We start from the raw sequence: 22,284 nt of genomic DNA on the forward strand, positions 1-22,284 counted from the left end.
TACTGATGAGATTTTGGGTTCCTGTCTTGCTTGACTTTGGTTTATATGTATGAAAGTTACCAGCTTTAGGAAGGTGTTTATAATAATAGTTCCTATTTTGAATTTTGGAATCATTTATTTATGTTATTTTAGTGCCTCCTTGTGGGTAACTATATTAATGGCAGTTATACTAACCATAGTTATATGTATGAAGCCAGAAATTATGTTTGTAATGATGCTTATATGGTAAAGAAACATTTATTTTTATAGTATGTCATTTAAATTTGAGAACTCTTTAATTTCTCTACTATATAGCTTTTTCTGTTCAACTATAGTAGTCTCTTTGAAACATTAGGCTATGGTAGTTAATATTTTTGAAACATCAGTGAACAAAACACACATATTGCTATAAATGGATCATGTAGTGTATTGAAAAATATGGAAAGAAAAATTCTCAATATATTGGGAATATTGGGGTTTGGGTATAGGAATTAATTATAATATGAAAGAGTGGTCAGGGTAGACCTTACTAAGAAAGGTGACATTTGAATAACAGTTTGAGTAATAGTGTTTGCAGTCTTGAATGATAAAGCTAAGGGACAGCACTTAGCCTGAGTTTAAGCCTCAGAACCGGTAGACACACACATGTAACATACATACATACACAAGCGTGCGCATACACATACACACACAAAAACACAGGGATGTTTTAACAGCAGTGATAAGGTCTTGAGGTGAAATTGCTTGGCTTGTTTAAGGAACAGTATGAAGGTTATTATGGCTGACACAATAAAGGTAAAGAGGTGGTATGGACAAGTGGTAGACACTTTCATAGGATCTTGTAATAACTTTGGCTTTTACTGTGAAGTTGGAAGCTGCTGGAGGATGTTGAGTAGAAAATGAACTGATATATTTCTACCAGCTCGTTCTGACCACTCTGGAGAGTACAATGCAAAGGAGCATGGATTAAAGTGGGAAGTTGATCTAGAGGCTACTCTAGAAAAATTTGTTTTATTTGATTAAGAATACTCTTAAGGGGCTGGGAAGGTGGCTCAGTGGTAGAGCGCTCACCTTGCATGCCTGAGGCCCTGGGTTCGATTCCTTAGCACCACATAAGCAAAAAGAAAAAAGCCGGAAGTGGCGCTATGGCTCAAGTGGTAGAGCGCTAGCCTTGAGCTGAAGAGCTGAGGGACAGCGCCCAGGCCCAGAGTTCAGGCCCCACGACCGGAACCCCCCCCCAAAAAAAAAAATACTCTTAAGAGTTTTTGTTATACGTAATATTGAATTTTATTCAGTGCCTTTTCTTTATTGATGCTTTGATAATTTGGTGTATTAAATTTCCAAAAGTTTAATGGGTTTGTACCCTTAAGTGCTAAAACGTATTGTCTTTTTTGCAAGTCTGAATTTTATTTGCTAACATTTTGTTTAGCATTTTTCTGTCTGTGTTCGTCAGAACATGGCCTGTAATTTTCCTTCTTATGAAATCTTTGTCAGGGTTTGGTAGCCTTGTAAAGAATCAGAAATTGGCCTTTATTTTCTGTGAAATATTTATATAAAGTATTATTATTTATATCAGATATTGCTTATTCCTTAATGACTTAGAAGAAAAGACAGAGTAGCTATCTATGTTAAGGTGATTTTTTTTTTTCAGGGATTTTTTTCAGATTTTATATTTTTTGTATCAGTCTCTGTAAGCTATACATTTCAAATTGTCCATTTCACCTAAATGATCAAATACACTGCTAAGGTTTGTTTTTAAATATTGTCTTTAATATATCTTAGATATTTATTGATTGTTTCTCCCTTTTAATTTCTCTGAAATTGAAATACTCTTTTTTTTTTCTTGATTATTCTTCCTCTAGAGGTTGTCAGTTCTTAATGTTTTTAAAGAATAGTCTCTGAATATTTGGCAATTTGCATAGTTGATTTTCAACTTGCCAGGTTTTTTATTTTTTGTTTTGTGGTGCTAGAGATCAAATTCAGAGCCTTTCAACCCATGCTAGACAAGTATTCGACTTCTGAACTACTTCTAAGCCCTGTTTATTTAGTGCTGATACTGGGGCTTGAACTAAGGGCTTCACACTTTTGCTTGGCTTTTTTGCTCAGAGCAGGCATTCTACCACTTCAGCCATACCTCCACTTCCCCTCCTTTTCTTAAATATGCATTTTAAAATATAAATTGCCCCTTAAGTATAGATTACAGTGCATCTCACATTTTTTTTGTTATTATTTGAGATAAGGTCTTGCCATGTAGTCCTGCCGGCCCTGGAACTCATGATTTTCTTGCCTTAGCCTCTCACTCAACCTGTCCCAAATTTTGATTTTGCATTTTCATATTTAGCTAACTACTTCTGATATCCATTGTGGTTGCCTCTGTCACATGATTTTCTGTTATAAATTTACAGTTTAATATAAGTTCAGACAACAAATTCCGTAAGATTTCAATATTTTGGTGTTTGTTGATTTGCTTTTTAGTCTTTAATTACTAAGAGAAGTATATTAAGATCTTAAATTTACTGTTACTTAGTTCTATCAACTTTTGTTTTACAAATCTTTATAAGATGTACACAAATTTATATTTGTTAAAAGTTCTAACCATGCAAAATATGGGGGATGCTGCACATTTTGTGGTTTGGACATACATACAATTTTAATATAGACTACTGTTATGTAGTAGTATACAAATACAGATAAACTATGCCCAATATTTAGATTAGTTTTCATAATGGATTATAGTTACAGATTTTTTAAATCTACTCTTTCAGTCTTTGTTACTTAATTGGAATGATTGGTTCATTTACCTTTATTGTAGAATGTGATACAGGGTTTGAATTTTAACAGCTGGATATTTGTTTTCTATTTATTACTTTCTTGCCTTTCATTTAGTTAATCAAACATGTTCTACAGTTTTTATTAGATTTTAGCTAAATATTTGTTCTTTTTGTTGGTTGGTCGTAGGGCTTGAATACTGGGCCTGTGCCTTGTCCCTGAGCTCTTCAGCTGAAGGCAAGTGTTCTACCAACTTGAACCACAGGGCCACTTTGAGTTTTCTCGTGGTTAATTGGAGATAAGAGTCTCATGGACTTTCTTGGCTGGGCTGGCTTTGAAAAGTGATTCTCAAACCTCAGCCTCCTGAGTAGTTAGGATTGTAGGCATGAGCCACTGGCACTGGCTTCTTGTTTTTTATTTTATTTTGTGATATTTGCATTTGAATGCAGGCCTTGTGTTTGCTAAATAGGTGCTCTACTTGAGCCATTCCAGTGGCTAGAGTGTTGGTTATTTACAAGATAGGGTCTCAACTTTATGCCTGAGCCTCCCTGGATTATAATCTTCCTTGTACTTCCTTCCTATTGTCACTGGGATGACAGGCACATACTATTTCCTGCAGTTTTTGAGCTTCTGTAGCTCAGGAAGACAGGCTAACACCCATATGCCCAGCCATTGATTGAGATGGAGTCTTCTGAACTTTTATGCCTGGGCTGGCTTGGAGCTGTGATTCCCTGGACTCTGCTAGGATTAGAGGTTTGAATAACCACTCCTGGCTTAGCCGTACATTTTGAATATATGTGTATGTTGCTTTGGAAAGTACCATATTTGCTCTTGGTTTATTTGTTTCTTGGATACATTTGTACTTTCTGATACCTGTTAAAAATGCAAGAACCTTAGCATTTTACTTTATATAATTTACTGTGTTTCTGTTGATTTCTTAATTTCAGTAGCTGTATTTTCTAGTGCTGGAATTTATATGATTCCTTTGTAAAATTCTAGGACTTTACTGAAATTCTATCTTTTTCTGTTGTCTATTTTGTTGTTTTTGTTTTATTTTTCCTCCTTAAAAATATGAAGCTCATTTATTTTAAAGTCTGACAATCCCCAAATCTCAATGGGTTATGTTTCTTAAATTTCTCTTGGTTGGTGGTTCATCCTTTGCTTTTTGAAAAAAAATGAGTTATTCTTATATTTTATATTTCTATGCTTAACTGCTATTTTATCATATACTTTTTGTTTCTGAGGATATAACCATGAGCCTTTAGGCCCACGGTTGTTTTTATTTTGTTTTTCAAATAAAATCTTGATCTGACTTTGTCCAAGTTCTCCTAATGATGTTTTTTGTTTGTTCCTGTCCTGTGGCTTAAACTCAGGACCTGGGCACTGTCTCTGAGCCTGTTTGTATTCAAGGCTAGCACTCTACCACTTGAACCACAGTGTTACTTCTGCCTTTTCTAAGTAGTTTATTGGCGGTAAGAGTCTCATGGACTTTTTTTGCCTAGGCTGGCTTCAAACTATGAGCCTCAGATCTCAGCCTCATGAGTAGGTAGGATTACAGGTGTGAGCCACCATACCCAGCTAGTTTGTTTTCTGTCCTTTTCCTTTTCCCCCTTTTGTGCTGTCACTTGGCTTTTTCACTCTAGGCTGGTGCTCTACTACTTGAGTCACAGCTCCCACTTTTGGCCTTTTGGTAATTAAAGAGTCTCATGGCCTTTGATGCCATGCTGGCTTTGAACTGCAATCCTTGGATCTCAGTCCCCTGGAGTAGATAGGATTACAAGTATAAGTCACCAGCAGTTGGCTCTGATGTTGTTTTCAAGGATTTTCTCCTCTTTGTTCTTCCTCTCTGGGATTTTTTTTGTTTGTTTGTTTAGTTTTCTGCTGTTAGCCAAGAACTCTCAACTGCCCCTTTCTACTTGGGTTCTCTTACCTCTCACACACCAAACTAAAGGAAAATGCCAAGGTAATTGTGAAGCTTATATAACATTCTTCCTTTCTCAGTATATCCCTTCTTGTTTTCCTTGTTCAGGTTGTTCTTAAGTTCCTTCAGACATTTTGTTGCATTGTGTGAGGATTTTTTTGTCTTTTTAGGAAAGTGTTAATTTGATCCACATTCCTTTTTTTGGTAGTTTTGTGAGTTGATTTACAAAAAAATTAAGCATGACATGTAAAGGAGGGGGAGAGGGAGAAGATTTAAAAGTAAGATGTATGATAGTTGATTTTTGATTTTTTTGTATGTGAAAACTGAATCAAATTATAAAATGTTCAAAGATAAAGAATTTCAGAAAGCTGGGAGCTGGTGGCTCACGCCTGTAATCCTAGCTACTTAGGAGGCTGAGATCTGAGGACGGTTCAAAGCAAGCCTGGGCAGGAAAAGTCAGTGAGACACTTAGCTCTAATAAACCACTAGAAAACCGGAAGTGATGCTGTGGCTTAGGTAGAGTGCTCGCCTTAGCTTAAGAGCACAGGGACAGCGCCCAAGCCCAGCGTTCAAGCCCTATGACCGACAAAAAAACCCAAAGAATTTAAGAGAACTGAAGAGAGAAATGCTCAATATAAGATGAAATATCTAGATTTAGCAGTGAAAAAAATGTGAAGTTTAGAGTATCTAGAGTACCACATGGTTATTTCCGTTACTGTTAGTGATTCATTGACTATTTCCATGTTCCATTGTTCTAAAAAATAATGTATATTAACTATACTAGAGAGAATTGTGTCTACACAGTCTGCAAAGGCCATCAAAAAAGGGGAGGAAATTACTGGACTGGACCTTATGTTCAGATCATGGAGAAGCAGAGAAAGACAACAGAAATAGATTTGTAAAGAATGATGTCTTCCTGCAGACTTAAAAATGAGAGGTTGGAAAGAAACTAACCATTCGCTTTCCCTACTGAAAGATCCCACAGAAGGGAGCCAGGTGTTGCAGACCATTTTGTGTATCTTTTTTTTCCCTTTTCCCTTTTGTGAACTCTCAAGGTTAGTCAGTGGTTTTCTTCAAAATTTCATTAGGAAATTTGCCAAAGGCATCCTTTAGAGGCAGCTGTCTCTGTACCCTTGGAGGCCATCAGTAATGTTTCCAGTCTATAGCAGTAGTCGGCACAAAAATGTTAACTGTTGTCTTTGTGTTTTAAAACATTCCTCTTTGCCATCACTTTCATACACACTCAAACAGTATGAAAGATTTAATATTGGAACTTTTATAATTAATAAAGAACAATAATTAATAACAAAGAACAATAATTAACAACCATAGACACATTATAAATCCTCAAGAAATAAATGAGAATTCTATGGGTATAGAATGTTAAGATTTTATTCTCAGTGTTGAAATTAAAGTACATTTTAATTATGGTCTACTATTCAAAGGTGCTCGGATGCTAGATTTTCACTAACCATTTTGTGTGAAGGAATAGGGGGTATTAAATATGATGTTAATAATTCTATCATTAAAATTCATTAGAAGAAATTGAAATGCATTTGTTTTGTTTCTTTCCAGTTTAATAATATAGGCAACTGTTACTCCATATGCATCTTTAATATTTTAGTCTGACTGTTTCTCTTGTTTTACTAAACTGTCTTCTTTCAGCCACCCACACAGAATATGCCTATGGGTCCTGGAGGAATGAATCAGAGTGGCCCTCCCCCACCTCCACGCTCTCACAACATGCCTTCAGATGGAATGGTAGGTGGGGGTCCTCCTGCACCACACATGCAGAACCAGATGAACGGCCAGATGCCTGGTAAGTTTTTCTCCTCTAAGACATTAACACCAGAGTTGCTTAGCAACTGAAACGACATGGGGGCTCAAGGGATACTAGATTGTTGATGACAAAACTGCTTTGAATGCCCCCGAGTACAAGCTCTCTTAGAGTTTGTTAGCTACAGAGCTACGTGACCTGTATTCAGTGTTTATCAGGCTGCCCTTGGGCTTTGATGTAGCTGACACACAGCATTCCTCTGATGAACAGAACTGGCTAAATTTAGTCTGTCTGAAACTATGTAGTACAGTTGGCTTTTGGGGGAAAAAAAACCATTGTGCTGGGACTTAAGAATTAAAATCTGTTTATAAAAAGCTACATTTCCCCCAGTTTTTATTTATTGAAAAATTTATTGATCTCAGAACAGTAATGTCAGAAGAAACACACAGGGAAAGAGACAAAGTAGTCTCTGGCATGCTGCTTAATTTTGTATTTTGTCATTGGTATTATTGAAGCTGAAACTAAATTTCCATGAGTACATATGTTTATAGCAAAACATAAATATGTAAGTTGACTTTAAGCAAAATTAGAAGCTAAAAGTAATGTAAGTTTTTTTTTAATATATTGAACCATTCTATTTGTTTTAACTTTTAGGCCATTGGTTGTTTATTTTGTTAGCTTTTGCTGTTTTTGTAATAAAAGCAATTCATAGCCATAAGTCTTAGCAGAATATTCTCTACCTTTATGAGAATATTTTTAAAGACAAAGGTTATTTATTTATTGTTGTACCTGTCCTGGGACTTGAACTCAGTGCCTTGAACTCAGGTACTGTCCTTGAGCTTTTGTGCTCAAGGTTCTACCACTTGAGCACAGCTCTACTTGCAGCTTTTTTTTGGTAGCTAACTGGACATAAGAATCTCATGGACTTTCTTGTCCCCACTGAATTCAAATTGTGATCCTCAGATCTCAGCCTCAGTAGCTAGGATACTGTACAGGTGTGAACCACTAGTACCTAGCTCAAAGGTTATTTTCATTAGCAAAAATTCAAAAGTACTCTACACTGAGCAATAATGGAAGTAAGTTAGAATAACAGAATAATTTATTATTAAAATTAGTAATTAGATTCCTTCAGATAGTGTGTTCTTCAACTATTGAAGGACAGTTGTTGGTAGCATTGGTGTCCAAGGTTACTGGATGTAATAGGAAGGACAATGTGTGGCAAGAAGCTTGACAGTGGGGGGAGGAGGGGTGGGCGAGAGATGGGAAGGGATGGGAAGGGGAAACAAAGGAGGAGGCTACAATGCTTGATAAGAAATGTACTCATTATCTTGCCCATGTAATTGTAACCCCTCGGTACGGTATTTTCACAATTTAAAAAAAAAAAGCTTGATAGGTTTAGAGCATTGCTTTGTGACTGATCGTGCAGGAGGTGAATGGTGTTTCACAGGCTCTCTTCTATGTTCTATGGAGGTTTCCCACATTGATGACCTCACATAGTATGGAGTTAGAATAAAGATAAAACTATTTTGTAGTTGGCAGTTTGGTTATCCACATTTAACTCACTGGGACACATTGCTCTTAGAATTGGAAGAACAGTGCTAGTGGATGTTGTCATATAAGAGCAGAACTAGTTAGGAGTTCTGTAACTTTTTACAAAGGGTACTTCCTTTGATTAGAATTTTGAATTCACATTTAATGTAATGTTGAAACCTAAGACCAAGGAAGTATTGGAGAAACATAGAGTTATTGTCAGCTTGATTTTTTTGTGTGTGTGTGTGTATGTGTAAAGTGTTTTGGGATAGTTATGCTTTTCATAAGCTAGAGATTACCAACCATTTGTGGCCTTGATTGTCCAGCATATTCTTTAGAGTTTCTGAAACAATAGTTTAGGAGACTCTTTTAACAATGGATGTAAGAGAAATTGAAAGACCTGTAACAGTGAATTCTTTAAGCTTTCCTTATATCACTTAGCCAACTTTTTTTGGTGTGTAAATTTGCATATGGGATCTTAATTTCCTTTTCCAGTCTTACTGTTTTGTTCTATATTTTAAGTTGCAAAGCTATTGATGCTGGCAAAATAACCTCGGTAACCTCAAAATAACCTTGATATTGGCAAAATAACCTCAATCATAGTTCCTGATTAATACTGATTACAAAAACACCCCAAAACCACAAAGCCCTAGAAAATACATAGCTATGGAACCCAAATCAAAGGTATCAAAAGGTATATAGCCCTTAACCTTTTTAAACATTTAGCTCTGGAGAGGCATAGGTTAGCTCCAAAACAACTTGGTCTATGAAAAAAAAGTTCTTTCTTTTAAAATTTATTCTTTTTAAATAAACCCAAATAGTAGCACACATTAAAAAGTTGTATGTATGTACTTTTTCTTTTCTCATAAATACTTATCTTTGAACCCATCATTCCGTTCAGTGTGTAAAGAGCTGCCACATTCTTTTTGGTTAATTTTTATGGATGTACGCTTGTTTATTTGAATAGTTCCCTTCTGGTGAAATAAAATTTGCTTCTAGTATTTTCATAGTACAAGTTGTGGCTCTATGGATATGACTATAAAATATATGTACAGTGACATACATACCTTTTTATATCCATCCATACATGCACTCTAAAACTCATATCTATAAAGAAACATTCCTAGAATGGAAATTGTTGGGTGTGTACATAAAAATATCTGCTAATGATCACAAATTACTCTAAAAATAGTGCTGACTTATATTTGCATCCTTTGAACAGTGTATCAAAGTTATGTCTTTCTTCCTAATATCGTTGAATTAAAGCATAATTTTTGAGGGCAAAGCATGGCCTTCCTAGCTACTTAAGAAACTGAAATGGAGATGATCACACTTCAAGGCCAGCCCTGGCAAAAAGTGAGATCCCATTTTATAGTCATATCCGTAGAGCCACAACTTGTACTATCAAAATATTAGAAGCAAATTTTATTTCACCAGAAGGGAACTATTCGAGTAAATGAGAGTACATCTATTGCTTGATACCCATTGTGAAAAACTGCTCAAAAACCAAAGGGCTGGGAGGCAGGCTGATGTGGTAGAGGGCCTGAGCTCAAACCCAAGTACTGTGAAGCAAAAAAATTTAATTTTTTAGAATCTGAAAAGTGAGATTTTTGTCTTAAGAGTTGGCTTTTTTTTTTTTTGTTTTACATTATTTGTATATGAACTTGTATGTCGTTTTTGTTTTTTTTTTGTTTTGGTCGTGGGGCCTGAACTCTGGGCCTGGGCGCTGTCCCTCAGCTTTTCAGCTGATTAGTGCTCTACCACTTGAGCCACAGCAACCCTCCCAGCTTTTTTTCTGCTTACGTGGTGCTGAGGAATCAAACCCAGGGCCTCATGCATGCAAGGCAAGCGCTCTACCACTGAGCCGCCTTCCTAGTCCCATTTACCCATTCTTTTGTGTTGTAGGTCTTTTTTTTACATGTTCAGTCATTAGTTTGGCTTGTGGTCAATCACATTTTTCCAGTTTATTTTTTGATTATGTTAGGAATTTTTAAAAATAATTTTCAGGGCTGTGAAGGTAGCTTGCCTTGCATGCATGACACCCTGGGTTTGATTTGTCAGCACTACATAAGCAGAAAAAAAAGCTGGAAGTGGTGCTGTGGCTCAAGTGGTAGAGTGCTAGCCTTGAGCTGAAGAGCTGAGGGACAGTGCCCAAGCCCAGAGTTCAGACCTCATGACTGACCAAAAAATAAGTTTTTTTCATTTTTTTTCTTTATTGTAGGAAGACTTAAGAAATGATAAATCAATCATATTTTAAATGCTTCTAGTACTGTAGCATGGTTAAATTGGCTGTGCCCTTCTAAGCAATTTTAAGTTCACACATACACAGAATTCATTGTAATGAAAGGAATGAGGTAATGATCCATCTCTTTTTTTACAGTTGGCAACCCAGTTAACAGTACTGGTTACCAAATTAGTTTTCTGTTGCCCATTGATGCTTAGTATTTACTATATATAGAGAGAGGTTGGGGTGGGAGGGAGGAGAAGTGGAGCTGGGAGTATAGGTATCTTTTAGACTTCTGATTCCTTGGTCTGTTAGTCAATCTATGTAGCCCTTACTACACACTTCTGATTACTCCAGCTTTATGTTTTACTGCATATAAAACTAGTTCCTTCATTGTCCTTTTTCAGAATATTGTTGGCTTATGAAAAACATCACTGTTTTAATCTCTAAAATGGTCACACTAAAATCATCCACTTTCCAGTGTTTTCTTTCACTGTGTAAACCATTTACTATTTGATGTTCATTACATAATCAAATTTTTTTTTATTGTACTACTTTTTTGTGGTACTGGGGATTGAACTCAGGACCTCACACTTTCTAGGCTGTCACTCTACCAGTTGAGCTATTTATTTCATCTTTTTGTAATTATTACAGTGGTGGGGGAAAGTGCTTCTTTAGGTACTTGAGTGTATATAAATCTATCTCTTTAATTTTGATTCTCATCATTTTTCTTCAAAGGGCCTAACCACATGCCTATGCAGGGACCTGGACCCAATCAACTGAATATGACAAACAGTTCCATGAATATGCCTTCAAGTAGCCATGGATCCATGGGAGGTTACAACCATTCTGTGCCATCATCACAGAGCATGCCGGTGCAGAATCAGATGACAATGAGTCAAGGGCAGCCAATGGGCAACTATGGCCCCAGACCAAATATGAATATGCAACCAAACCAAGGTAACTAGCATGATGTCCTTCTTGACTAGAGTGTTGTATTCACCTTTTTGGGGAAAGGAAGAAAGTTTGAGGTCTTGACTTTGTATGGTTCAGGGTGGCTTAAAACTCTTGATCTTCTTGTCTTGACTAGGATCCCAGGTGCTATAACAGACATAAATCATTGTGCCTAGCTCTGTTAGCCTTTGGAGGCAAAATGATGAAAGTAAGTTTGAAGTGAGCAATATACATATAATCATGCCTTTAAAAGAGCAACATTGAGTTGGAAGCTAGTTTAAATCTATTTATGCTTAGAAAGTAAATTGCTCAGTTTGCCTTTCTTTTTTTCTCTTTCTTTCTGTTTTGAGACCTATGTCTCACTATTTATCCCAGGCTGACTTGGAACTCCTAATTTTTTTTGCTTTACCTTCCCAAGTGTTAGGATTGTATGTGTGTTTCTTCATGCCTTGTCTTAATTTGGCTTTTTAAGCTTATTTATTGTCTTTTAGGTAATTTATTTGTTATTGAATTGCTTTTAGGGCGAATTAGTGAATAGCAAACTTTTTTTTTTTTTTTTTTTGGTCAGTCATGGGGCTTGAACTCTGGGCCTGAGCGCTGTCCCTCAGCTCTTCAGCTCAAGGCGAGCACTCTACCACTTGAGCTACAGCGCCACTTCCGGTTTTCTGGTGGTTTATTGGGGTTAGGAGTCTCATGGTCTCTCCTGCATGGGCTGGCTTTGAACCTCGATCCTCAGATCTCAGCCTCCTGAGTAGCTAGGATTACAGGCGTGAGCCACCAGCGCCCGGCGCAAACATTGTTTTGAAGTAGAAGATTGATAAAATACTAATTTTTGTTTTGGTAAATACCATTGTCATCCTCTCTAAGGTACATTTTATTTACTAAGAGTAGATAGTCATTTCTGACTTTCTTTTGACTTACGAATGTGTTTTTGATGCTGAAAGGTAGTTGTGAGATGCTTTGCTGTATTAAAATGTCCAGTGGAGATGCTGTTGTTCTTAGAGTAATGTATGTCCATTACAATCTATTACCAATATCAGAGAATAAAGTTGTACTAAAATATCTATGAAGAATAATTAAGAACTAGTAAATGGTGCTCTCTTCTGCTGATTGCATGTTAAACTATTTGGCATATTGCCGACTTAAAGCTATTTCACTTACAAGGAGGAGGCTACAATGCTTGATAAGAAATGTACTCACTATCTTGCCCATGTAATTGTAACCCCTCTGTACAGTATTTTCACAATAAAAAATTAAAAAAAAATTCCTGTAACCCATGGTTAACATAAAAAAAAGCTATTTCACTTACAAATGTGGCGAGGTTAAGAATATAAGATAGAATGAACTATATATTAGAATTTTAATTATTATTTGGATGTCTTTTAGTGAGATATACTGAAACATGGAGATGATAAACTTATCAATCATTACAACTTTACAAAACTGGTACTTGTTTCATATTTTTTCCCCAACATTTAATGCTTCCAAAGGAGTGCTTTCTTTGACTGGATTACTTAAAAGTTTAAAACAGTAGTTAGATCAGAGAGTGTTCAGATGTGTCTGAGAAAGCAAGAAAATTGTTAATGACTCACACAGCAACTATTGTGTGAGAGATGGCATACTTCTTAGAAAGTTATAGTTAAGAGAAGGTAAGGTGTATACAGAACTGGATGTTGCTAGTTTAATGCAAAATTGCAAAATCTAAAGAAAATAATTAGTAGCACTGTGCATGTAGAAGAAAATTACTGTTTTGTAGATTTGAGGTATTCAGAGGGAATTTTTCTTTCTAAACTTAGGCCAGAGAATACTGTGTGAATTGAAGAGTATCCTTGAGATTTATTTTATTCATAATTAATAATCTTCATTTTACCCAATTTGTTGCATGGATCAGTAGTTACTCCATTTTATATATATTACTAAGTAGTATTCTATGTTAGGGCTTTACTAGTTTGTTTAATCATAATGTTTTGTTGCTTACTTTTTTTTTTCAGTGTTGGAATTTTGGACACAGGGCCTCATACCCACTATGTGTGTTCTACTGCTTGAGCTATGTCCCCTTTTTGCTTTTGTTCATAGAGTCTTGCACTTTTCACCAAAGCCAGCCTCGAATTGCAGTCTCCCTCTCTCCACTTATTTTGTAACTAGGATTATACGTGAAAACCATCGTGCTTGTTTGTTCTTTGAGATAGAGTCTCACCATCTTTATTCGCTGGTTGACTTCAAAGTACAAACTTTCTGTCTCTGCCTCCCAACTTTTTGGATTTTACAAATAAAGGTGTTATGGATAGCCATACACATACCCATTTTTTTAAAGCTGGACATAATTTTTAATTTTTCTGGATATATACCCAGGTGTGTAATTGGTAGGTGATATTGTAGGTAAATGTTTTACAAACTGCATTTGAACAAATATCTCAAGTCATGCTTACTTATAGTTCATTCCTTCAGAATTTTCCTGGGCAAGATAAGCTCTTTTGGATAATTTGTCAGCTTCCAAACTAGTTCATTTAGTAGACAGAGCTAGATTTTCTAATTTAATTGTCTCCATGGCTGTCTGCTTGTATAAGATAGGATTGTTCACAACAGATTGTCACTTGTGTCACATTAATCTGGAGCTTTAGAAGTTTATTAAACAACAGATGTTTTCCAGTGACCTTATTTTTGAGTTATTACTACATAGTATAGTACTACATATGGTATTATAAATGTAGTGTTATATATAACAATATATAATAATGAAAAATTAAGAGGAGTTACTTACCTAAGCAATGCTACTATATATAAATTTTATTTATTTATCACATTTGTTTTCTATTTCTGACTAGGAAGTAAGATGCATAATCTGGTTCCTACACTAGTCTTTTAAGATGCCTATAGATTAAAATTATGCCCTTAAAATTCCAGGATGTTTCTTAACACAGCACCTTTGATGTTTTTGAGTAGATTATCAGTTGTGGTGGTGACTGTCCAGTGCATTATGGAATGTTTAGTGCATTTTTGTCCTTTACCCACTAGGTGGCAATAGTCCTCCCAACCAAAAATGTCTAGATTTTGCTAAATGTCCTTGGGGGAACATCACTTAAGTTGAGAATCACAACTTATAACAAATGGTTAATATGATTAGATACCTTAAAAGCTGTTCTCTATGACTAAACAAATGATAATAAGCCTTATTGATAGTTATGCTTTTATTCCATTTAAGACTCAAGAATTTCTCAGAAATATGCTATAAAAAGTTTGTATCTTTGTGAGCTGTTTTTTCTACTAGCTAAAATTTTTCATGATTTCTGTTTCATTGGTAACTTACTAATTCAGCTAAGTTTGTGCTTAGTTGCAGTGATTTCCTGAGCTGAGATAATGCTCTTTTTTGTGTTTTTGGGTTTTTTTTGGTCATTTGGGTCCTGTTTTGTCCTTGATATTCCATCCAAACATTGAACTCTGAACTATTATTTATGTGGACAGATGTAAAATTTAGTTATGTAAAGAGTCCTTTTTATTTTAAATGACTGTTTGTCATTTGACTGATTGTAAATGAACTTGATAACACTGCCTGGTTGATAAGATTTGGGATGCTTGTAAAGCTGTAGCTTAGTACTTGGCTTGTAATAAGTGGTCATTAAATATTAGCTATTGTTTTTAAACTATATTACTTAGTGATAATTCTTAGATTATTGATATAATTCAGGGAGTTTCTTTTTTTTCCCTTCGGTTGTGGGGCTTGAACTATGGACTTAGGTGCTGCCCCTAAGCTCTGCAGCTCAAGGTGAGTGCTCTACCGCTTCAGGGTTTCTAGTGGTTTAATGGAGATAAGAGTCTCACAGACTCTTCCTGCCCAGGCTGGCTTTGAACTGCAATTCTCAGATCTCAGCTTCCTGAGTAGCTAGGATTACAGGCGTGAGCCACTGACGCCTGGCTTGGGGAGTTTTTAATGTACTGTTTTGCATCTGAAGATGTATCTTTGTCACTTGAAATTACATCATTCATACTTGTTCACAGATTAAGGAGCATGGTATCCATAAGCTCTTCTTTTTGTCTATCTAATCATAACTTACCTAACTGGGAGTAGGGCCTGCCACATCTGTTTGTTACTGTGGCTCCTAGCCTACGGTTTGCTACGTAACTACTACAATTTTATTCCTGACTTCACTTTGTTAGAAAATCCTTCTTTTTGACTACTAATTTAAGTTTAAACTAAGTATTAATTTTCACATTGAAATAAGGGATTCCAGAAATATGAAATACACTAATTTAAGAATGGTTTACATGTTTGAGATAAGGCATTATTACTATAGAGTAATAAAATATAAATCTTAAAATGAAGTAAGTGTGGTGATGGTGAGTATTTGTTTTGTCTCCTTTCAAGATACTTGCAAAAATATATATTCTAAGTAGTTAAGGCATTGTAGAATCTTTGTGTGTGTGTATATATATATATATATATATATATATATATATATATTCACAATTCATAGGGTATCTAACAAAATTTATGTATAAGGACTATCTCTTACCCATAGTAATGTATGATGTCATATTATTTATAGACAATGTTTGTTTCTAATACATTCCTTTTGTAACCCTACTTGACTCTGTACATGTTGGTAGAACTTATTTTGGGGATGCGGGATGCATTTTGAGATTTGGCACTATATTCCATTGTTGTCTCAAAAGGTAGTGCTCACACATTGCCAGTGTAGTGTATTTTCTAATCAGGGAGAAAGTAATATACAGCCAGAGTTGAAGTATAACTTCAATGGATAATGTTTAAGTAAACCATGGAAAGTGCTTTGTTTCAGTTATGCTAGCTTGTTCGATTCTCTTTGGTTTTAGACTGGATCCTGACTGATTTGGGGTCCTCAGAGGGAGGGAAATGATGGAGAATAAAAGAAGAGTAGATGGTAATTGAGCTCTTTGGGATCAGAACTGCTGACAGTCCCCAAAGATAAAGCACAAATGGCATGGTCCGTCTGTCTAGGGCCTAAACTAGAAATACTTTTCTCGTAGAGTAATATTTAGAATTTTGTTGTGTATCTTTTTGTCCCCTTCTCCCTGGCTGTTATGGTTTTCCTTTTTAATTTTGGTTCATGTACCTAGAGTGTGCTTTAGTGGTATTACTGCCTTTAGTTAAGACAAGAGTTCTTTAGTAATGCTAGAGAATAAATAATGCTCAGTTTTTCTATTAAAATTATGGATGTTTATGGAAGTGGCGCTGTAGCTCAAGTGGTAGAGCGCTCGCCTTGAGCTGAAGAGCAGAGGGACAGCGCCCAAGCCCAGAGTTCAAGCCCCACGACCGACCAAAAAAAAAAAAAAATTATGGATGTTTGTGTTCAATACTATATTTGTATGTAAAATATTAAAATTGTGTTTAATTAAACTCCTTAGGTTTTTAGAACTTTTTAATGACAGACTTTGCTTTTGAGCTGTGGACTTTGGGATATCTTATTTTTTGAGGAAAGCCTCGTAGCACAGGCTTATGCTGTGAAATCAAGCTGAGGGTTTGTCTTCTTCCAACTGATATCTATTAGCTGTATAATCTTCATCTTGGGATTCCTTGCCTAAAAACCTAAAGTTGAAATTCTTCTTCTGATAGTGGAATTTTTAAGAAAGTAAGGTAAAACCAGGTACCTGGCAGCTTAAGTGTACATTTATCATTCTCTTCACTCTGAGGCTCCTTGTCCCTGCTGTTAAGAATGTTTTTCCTTATTGAGAGAAAAGCCCCAGTGTAACTTTTTTTGTCAGTCGTGGGGCTTGAACTCTTCCTTCCCTCTCTCCTCCCTTTCCTCCTCTCCTCCTTTTCCCTTCCCCTTCCCCTTCCCCTTCCCCTTCCCCTTCCCCTTCCTTCCCCTTCCCCTTCCCTTTCCTTTTTTATTTTATTGTGGGTCTTGAATTCAGGGCCTAGGTGCTGTCCCTGAGCCTCTTTGTGTTCAAGGCTGGTGCTCTGCCCTTGAGCCACAGCACCACTTCCATGTTTGAGTTGTTAATTGGAGATAAAAGTCTGGGGGGCGGGGGGTTTCTTCCCGGGCTGGCTTTGAACTGTGATCCTCCATATCAGCTTCCTGGGTAGCTAGGATTACAGGCATGAGCCACTAGTGCATGGCTTAACTATTTCTTTAAATAATTAAACAATGGGCTTTTGGTCCACCTAAGTAATTTGCCTGTAAAATTTTTCTAGGCTCCCTAATCTTTGTTTTTTTTGCATTCATCTGAAAATCTCTCCACGTTTGTAAAGGAGAACTACACAGCTATGTCAGCAGGAGTCAGCAATGACTCCTGTGCATTTTTGAGAAAGAAATGGGTATAATGTTTGAAAAGTGAGGTCCCTACGCCATAAGGCCCAGTGAGCCTTCAAGGAACTGCTTATACTGTGAAGCTAGTATTGATTGCTTTATATGATGTAATTTCACTGTTCTTGATACTTTAGCAATGGTAATTTAACAACACAACCCTGGTGTTACTCTAGAAATTGTGCAGTTCTAATTCTGAACTTACAGCTTTTGCAGTCCTTTGCCCTGGTGTTTTGAGGTGGGAGTGGAGTGGAAATGAGGCAGCAAGACAGAGTTTAATAAATTAAGAAGTGTTTTAGCTTTTTGATTCAAGAAACCTTTTTGGTTTATAAAACTTATAAGAGATTTGGAAGAGGGAAAGAAGACTTCAAATTTTTGTGCAATTAAAATTTATGAGATTGTACTGATTTATGAGATTGCACTGATCTGATTGTAAATATATGAATATGTTTATAATATATATTATATATATAATATATAAATATAAATATAAAGCAATTTCCCTACTTTCACATTATTGAATAAAGCTATTGAATGTAGAATACAACAGAAATCCAGAAGTTTAGTTTCTTTATTTCTTTTCTTTGTTTTGGCTGTGTAACTTGCAAAATTTACTTTGATTGTCTTTTGGGCATGTAGCTGAAGGGTAATTAGTTTGATGTTTTGTTTTAAGAAAACAAATTTATCTATGTAGGTAAATATTACATAGTACATCAAAAATATATTCATGGTTGGGTTTTTTGGTTTTTGTGGGTTTTTTTTTTGCTTTTAAAAAGTATTTGACCAAGATAAGGTTCAAATGTTTTTTATTATTATTGTTTCTAACATATTTATAAGATGATTTCTTTGTTGCTTCATATGTCCCTCCACCACGGTATAACCTCTATTTTGACTGTATTTGATGTTAGTATGCTTTGTAGAGGGGAAGGGAAAAAAACCAATTGTTTAAATAGGGATACATGTAGACCCATTGCAATGAGATGTATAAGATGTTATGTCAAAAAGTGAACTTTATAACTTTGGTGGGAGGAGAGGGGAGATGGGAGGGGGAAACAAAGGAGGAGGCTACAATGCTTGATAAGAAATGTACTCATTATCTTGCCCATGTAATTGTAACCCCTCTGTACAGTATTTTCACAATTAAAAAAAAGTATTTGTACAAAGGGATTTCAATTCTACATGTCAATTTACGATTACAAAATTGGTCATTGGGGCTGGGAAGGTGGCTCAGTGGTAGAGTGTTTGCCTTGCATGCATGAGGCCCTGGGTTCGATTCCTTAGCACCACATAAGCAAAAAGAAAAAAGCCGGAAGTGGTGCTATGGCTCAAGTGGTAGAGTGCTAGCCTTGAGCTGAAGAGCTGAGGGACAGCGCCCAGGCCGAGAGTTCAGGTCCCATGACCGGACCCAAAAAAAAAAAAAAAAAATTGGTCATTGTCAGTCCTTTCCTCATTCTCCCCCTTAATTTTCCCCAGCTGCACCTAGCCTGTCAATTTTCCTAGTTCCATTTTTACAAATATACATTGAATATTTTGATCATATTCTTTTACTCTTCCTCTTTCCATTTGTCAACTCTTTTAACAAAACAACAGCCTAGAATACTCTTCTAATAGATTTCAGGTCAGCTACCATACACTGGTTGTTTTATTTGTTAACAGATTATTTTAGACTTGTGGTCTTTGTTTTAAGACTTAATTTGAAGTGAGTTTGTATGATTAATTATATATTTTGTGTTTTAAATTATGAGAAAACCTTGTATGTCTCTTAAAATACTGAAATAACATGCCACAAACTTATCTGCACAATGCTATATCTATTTTTAGGTCCAATGATGCATCAGCAGCCTCCTTCTCAGCAGTACAATATGCCACAGGGAGGAGGGCAGCATTACCAAGGACAGCAGCCACCCATGGGAATGATGGGTCAGGTTAACCAAGGCAATCACATGATGGGTCAGAGACAGATTCCTCCCTATAGACCACCTCAACAGGGTAAGAGTCCGCGGGGAAAATTTCCTGCTTCATGTACATAATGGTATTTGAAAAGCTTTAAATTCTAATGAACTTTTTATCTAAGCAAAACTAGGATTTATTTTGTTTTTTGATTCCTCTTTCTCTCCTACTCCCCCCCTCAAAAAAATAAGAAAAGATTACATGTATTGTAGTTCTAAAGAGTCATGAAATAGATAAAGAACTTCCTGATATGGCTTGTTTTTATCTGTTATTTTCTAGGAAAAAGTGGCTTCAAAGTAAAAAACAAAAAAAGGAAATTAATTTTCTACCAGGTTGAGCCTCTTGTTTTAGAAATTCATGTCGTTTTCTGAGTTAGTATTGTTTGCTATTACATGTATGGTCTTAACATTTATTTTAGTTAGTGTGTGAGAAACTGCATGTATGGTGGTTTTGTGTGTGTATGTGTGTGTATATATGTGTGTGATGAATAATTTAAAGTTTCAGAAATGCCAAGGCTTTAGAGGGGAATCTGTAGCTGAGAAATAAGCTCTCATAACATCCGTTTAGAAACAAACCTTTGATGACATAGAGAACAGATTATTTATATCTTGACTGGTTGTGGTTTTTCAGGCCCACCACAGCAGTACTCAGGCCAGGAAGACTATTATGGGGACCAATACAGTCATGGTGGACAAGGTCCTCCAGAAGGCATGAACCAGCAGTATTACCCTGATGGTAATCTCTCCTAATACTACCCTTCCCATTTTCTACCTCTACCCCGTATTAATTTAGAAAGTGAATCACAACACTTTAGTGAGGATGGAGAAACTCTTAATTTGTTTCTTCTACATTTAGAAACACTTAAGTTATCTAAATAATACCATTAGTTGATAATATATTTCATAGTATATTTTATGTAGCTATTTCATTAGTACCATCAGCAATCAGTCTGTCTTTGGAATCCTTTTTTATGTGAATTGTGATCCTTTTTACATTTGGGATTATTTATTTGAACCAAAGCAAATATTACTGATTGATTTCATTTTTTAATGTTTTATGGAGATAGTCACCTACTGTAAAGTTCACCCATTGATTTACTTTTTTTGTATTGTGTAGGTATACAGAGATTATATTTCTTGAAAATTTTCCCCAAGTTTTATCATTTTTATGTTGCATCCTTCTCAGAGAACTATTACCTATATACATTAGTACTTACAGTTGAGAACGTGAAGGAAGACAAATTGTATATATTATGTAGCTATATATACAATAAGCAAGGCATTTGGGAAGTAGATTTTTAGTTATTTAATATAGTAGCTTTGTTTTTTCTCAAATGGGAAGGTAGATTGTGAGTAACTGATAGTGGAAGAAGTATTGCCCTTTAAGAGAATCTGAATAGTAAGAATCTAAGTATGTGTAGGTTTTTCCCTGTACAGTTCTTCCAGTTTTTTGTTTGAAAATACTATGTTGAAGAAAAGTTACCCAAACTTAGAAAATGGGAAAAAACTGACAGGTATGCAAAGATTTGCCAAAAAGTTTATTGTTTAGTAAGCTCCTATCATGATTTTAATCTAAATTACTCAACAAAGAAACTAAGAGACTTATTAAAGCTAGTGGGTTAGGAATCATTGACTAGAAGTTAATGGAAGCCAGCAACAAGATAAATTTGGTGTGTTTGAGAAATCATTTCACCTGTCTTATTTCTCTAGCACATAAAGCATAATAGAGTATGTGGGTGCTCAGAAACACTTTTTAGTGAAGAAACCGACTCTATAGGCAGAGCAAATACCTGTTGTATTTTGCATACAATAAATGTTTACTAGTGAGAGTATAATTCTGGCCAGAATGATATAACATTGTTTGATCTCAGACTTTTTTGCCTTAAATTATTCAGGATATGTTTTCTTTTTTCTTCTTTAGACAAAGTATTAACATGTTTTTAATTTAGCAATACATAGTAAGCTGATAGTAGACTATAAGTATTTTGAAAAAGTGTGAAACCTATGTGATTACAGTGTATATATTAAGAAATGTCAAATGTTATTTCGCTTAACTTAAAAAAATATATTTTAAGTAATAGGATTGAATTTGACCTTTGTTCTGAAATGTGAAATTTGTCTTGTTACAGATGTGATCTTTCTATTCAAATTAGATATTATTTTGTAAATGCAAAACTTTAAAGTTATTAGTTTGTTTTTTAATTTTTTAATTTTTTTATTCAAATAGTATCATTTTTACATAGATATATAAATTCCTGATATATAAATACAGTGTTCTGTTTATATCAACAATTTTTTCTTAATAACCTTGGACTTTTTGCTCTAGATTTTTATGCTAATAAATGCATGGATGAGGAGTTGGCAAACTTCTGTAAAGGGCCCGGTAGTACCTGTAGTCTTCTTCTCAACTAATGAACTCTATTATAGAGTAAGCTGTAGACAGTACTTTAAAAATGGGTATGACTGACTGTATGCTAACGAAGCTATAAACATGGCTAAAGACTACAGACCATACCTTGCCAACTTTTGATGTACATATATTGATAGAGTAGTTTGGGAATATTCAAATACTAGGGCATTAAATACATTTATTTGCAACTGCATTCCTTTGTCCCTAATTAGGAATTCTTGTAAAACTTAGGTTTTATAGCAATTTGAAAGGTTTTTCTTACATTGAAACTTAGAAGGATGAGGACAGATCTAACTACCTTATGGATGAAGAATATTATGTCATAAAACTAAAAGTGTACTCATCAGTCAACACAATATTATTTTTGGGAAAGTGTATAGTTTATGGTATTCTATAAATATTTTCTAAGGACTTCTAAAATGACAACATATTCTTTTGCATCTGAAAGTACTTTGAGTTACTTATCCTTTATGTAAGAAATATTAGA

General features: G+C 35.3%; 1 protein-coding gene across 3 annotated transcripts in view; it reads left to right on the top strand.

Moving 5' to 3' along the window:
• The window catches only part of Ss18 (SS18 subunit of BAF chromatin remodeling complex), a 55,594-nt gene that overhangs the window by 15,128 nt on the left and 18,182 nt on the right, over positions 1-22,284 (top strand). For 2 of the 3 annotated variants that reach the window (XM_070029411.1, XM_070029413.1), the window contains exons 4-7: positions 6,335-6,488; positions 10,939-11,160; positions 19,260-19,427; positions 20,019-20,123. In XM_070029411.1, coding sequence (XP_069885512.1) covers positions 6,335-6,488; positions 10,939-11,160; positions 19,260-19,427; positions 20,019-20,123 — 649 coding nt within the window. The remainder of the gene's footprint in view (positions 1-6,334; positions 6,489-10,938; positions 11,161-19,259; positions 19,428-20,018; positions 20,124-22,284) is intronic. The other variant, XM_070029410.1, reaches the window with a different exon arrangement.

This window comes from Dipodomys merriami, unplaced genomic scaffold, assembly GCF_024711535.1.
Source record: "Dipodomys merriami isolate MVZ:Mamm:240054 unplaced genomic scaffold, mDipMer1.0.p SCAF_2, whole genome shotgun sequence".
Taxonomy (NCBI): domain Eukaryota; kingdom Metazoa; phylum Chordata; class Mammalia; order Rodentia; family Heteromyidae; genus Dipodomys; species Dipodomys merriami.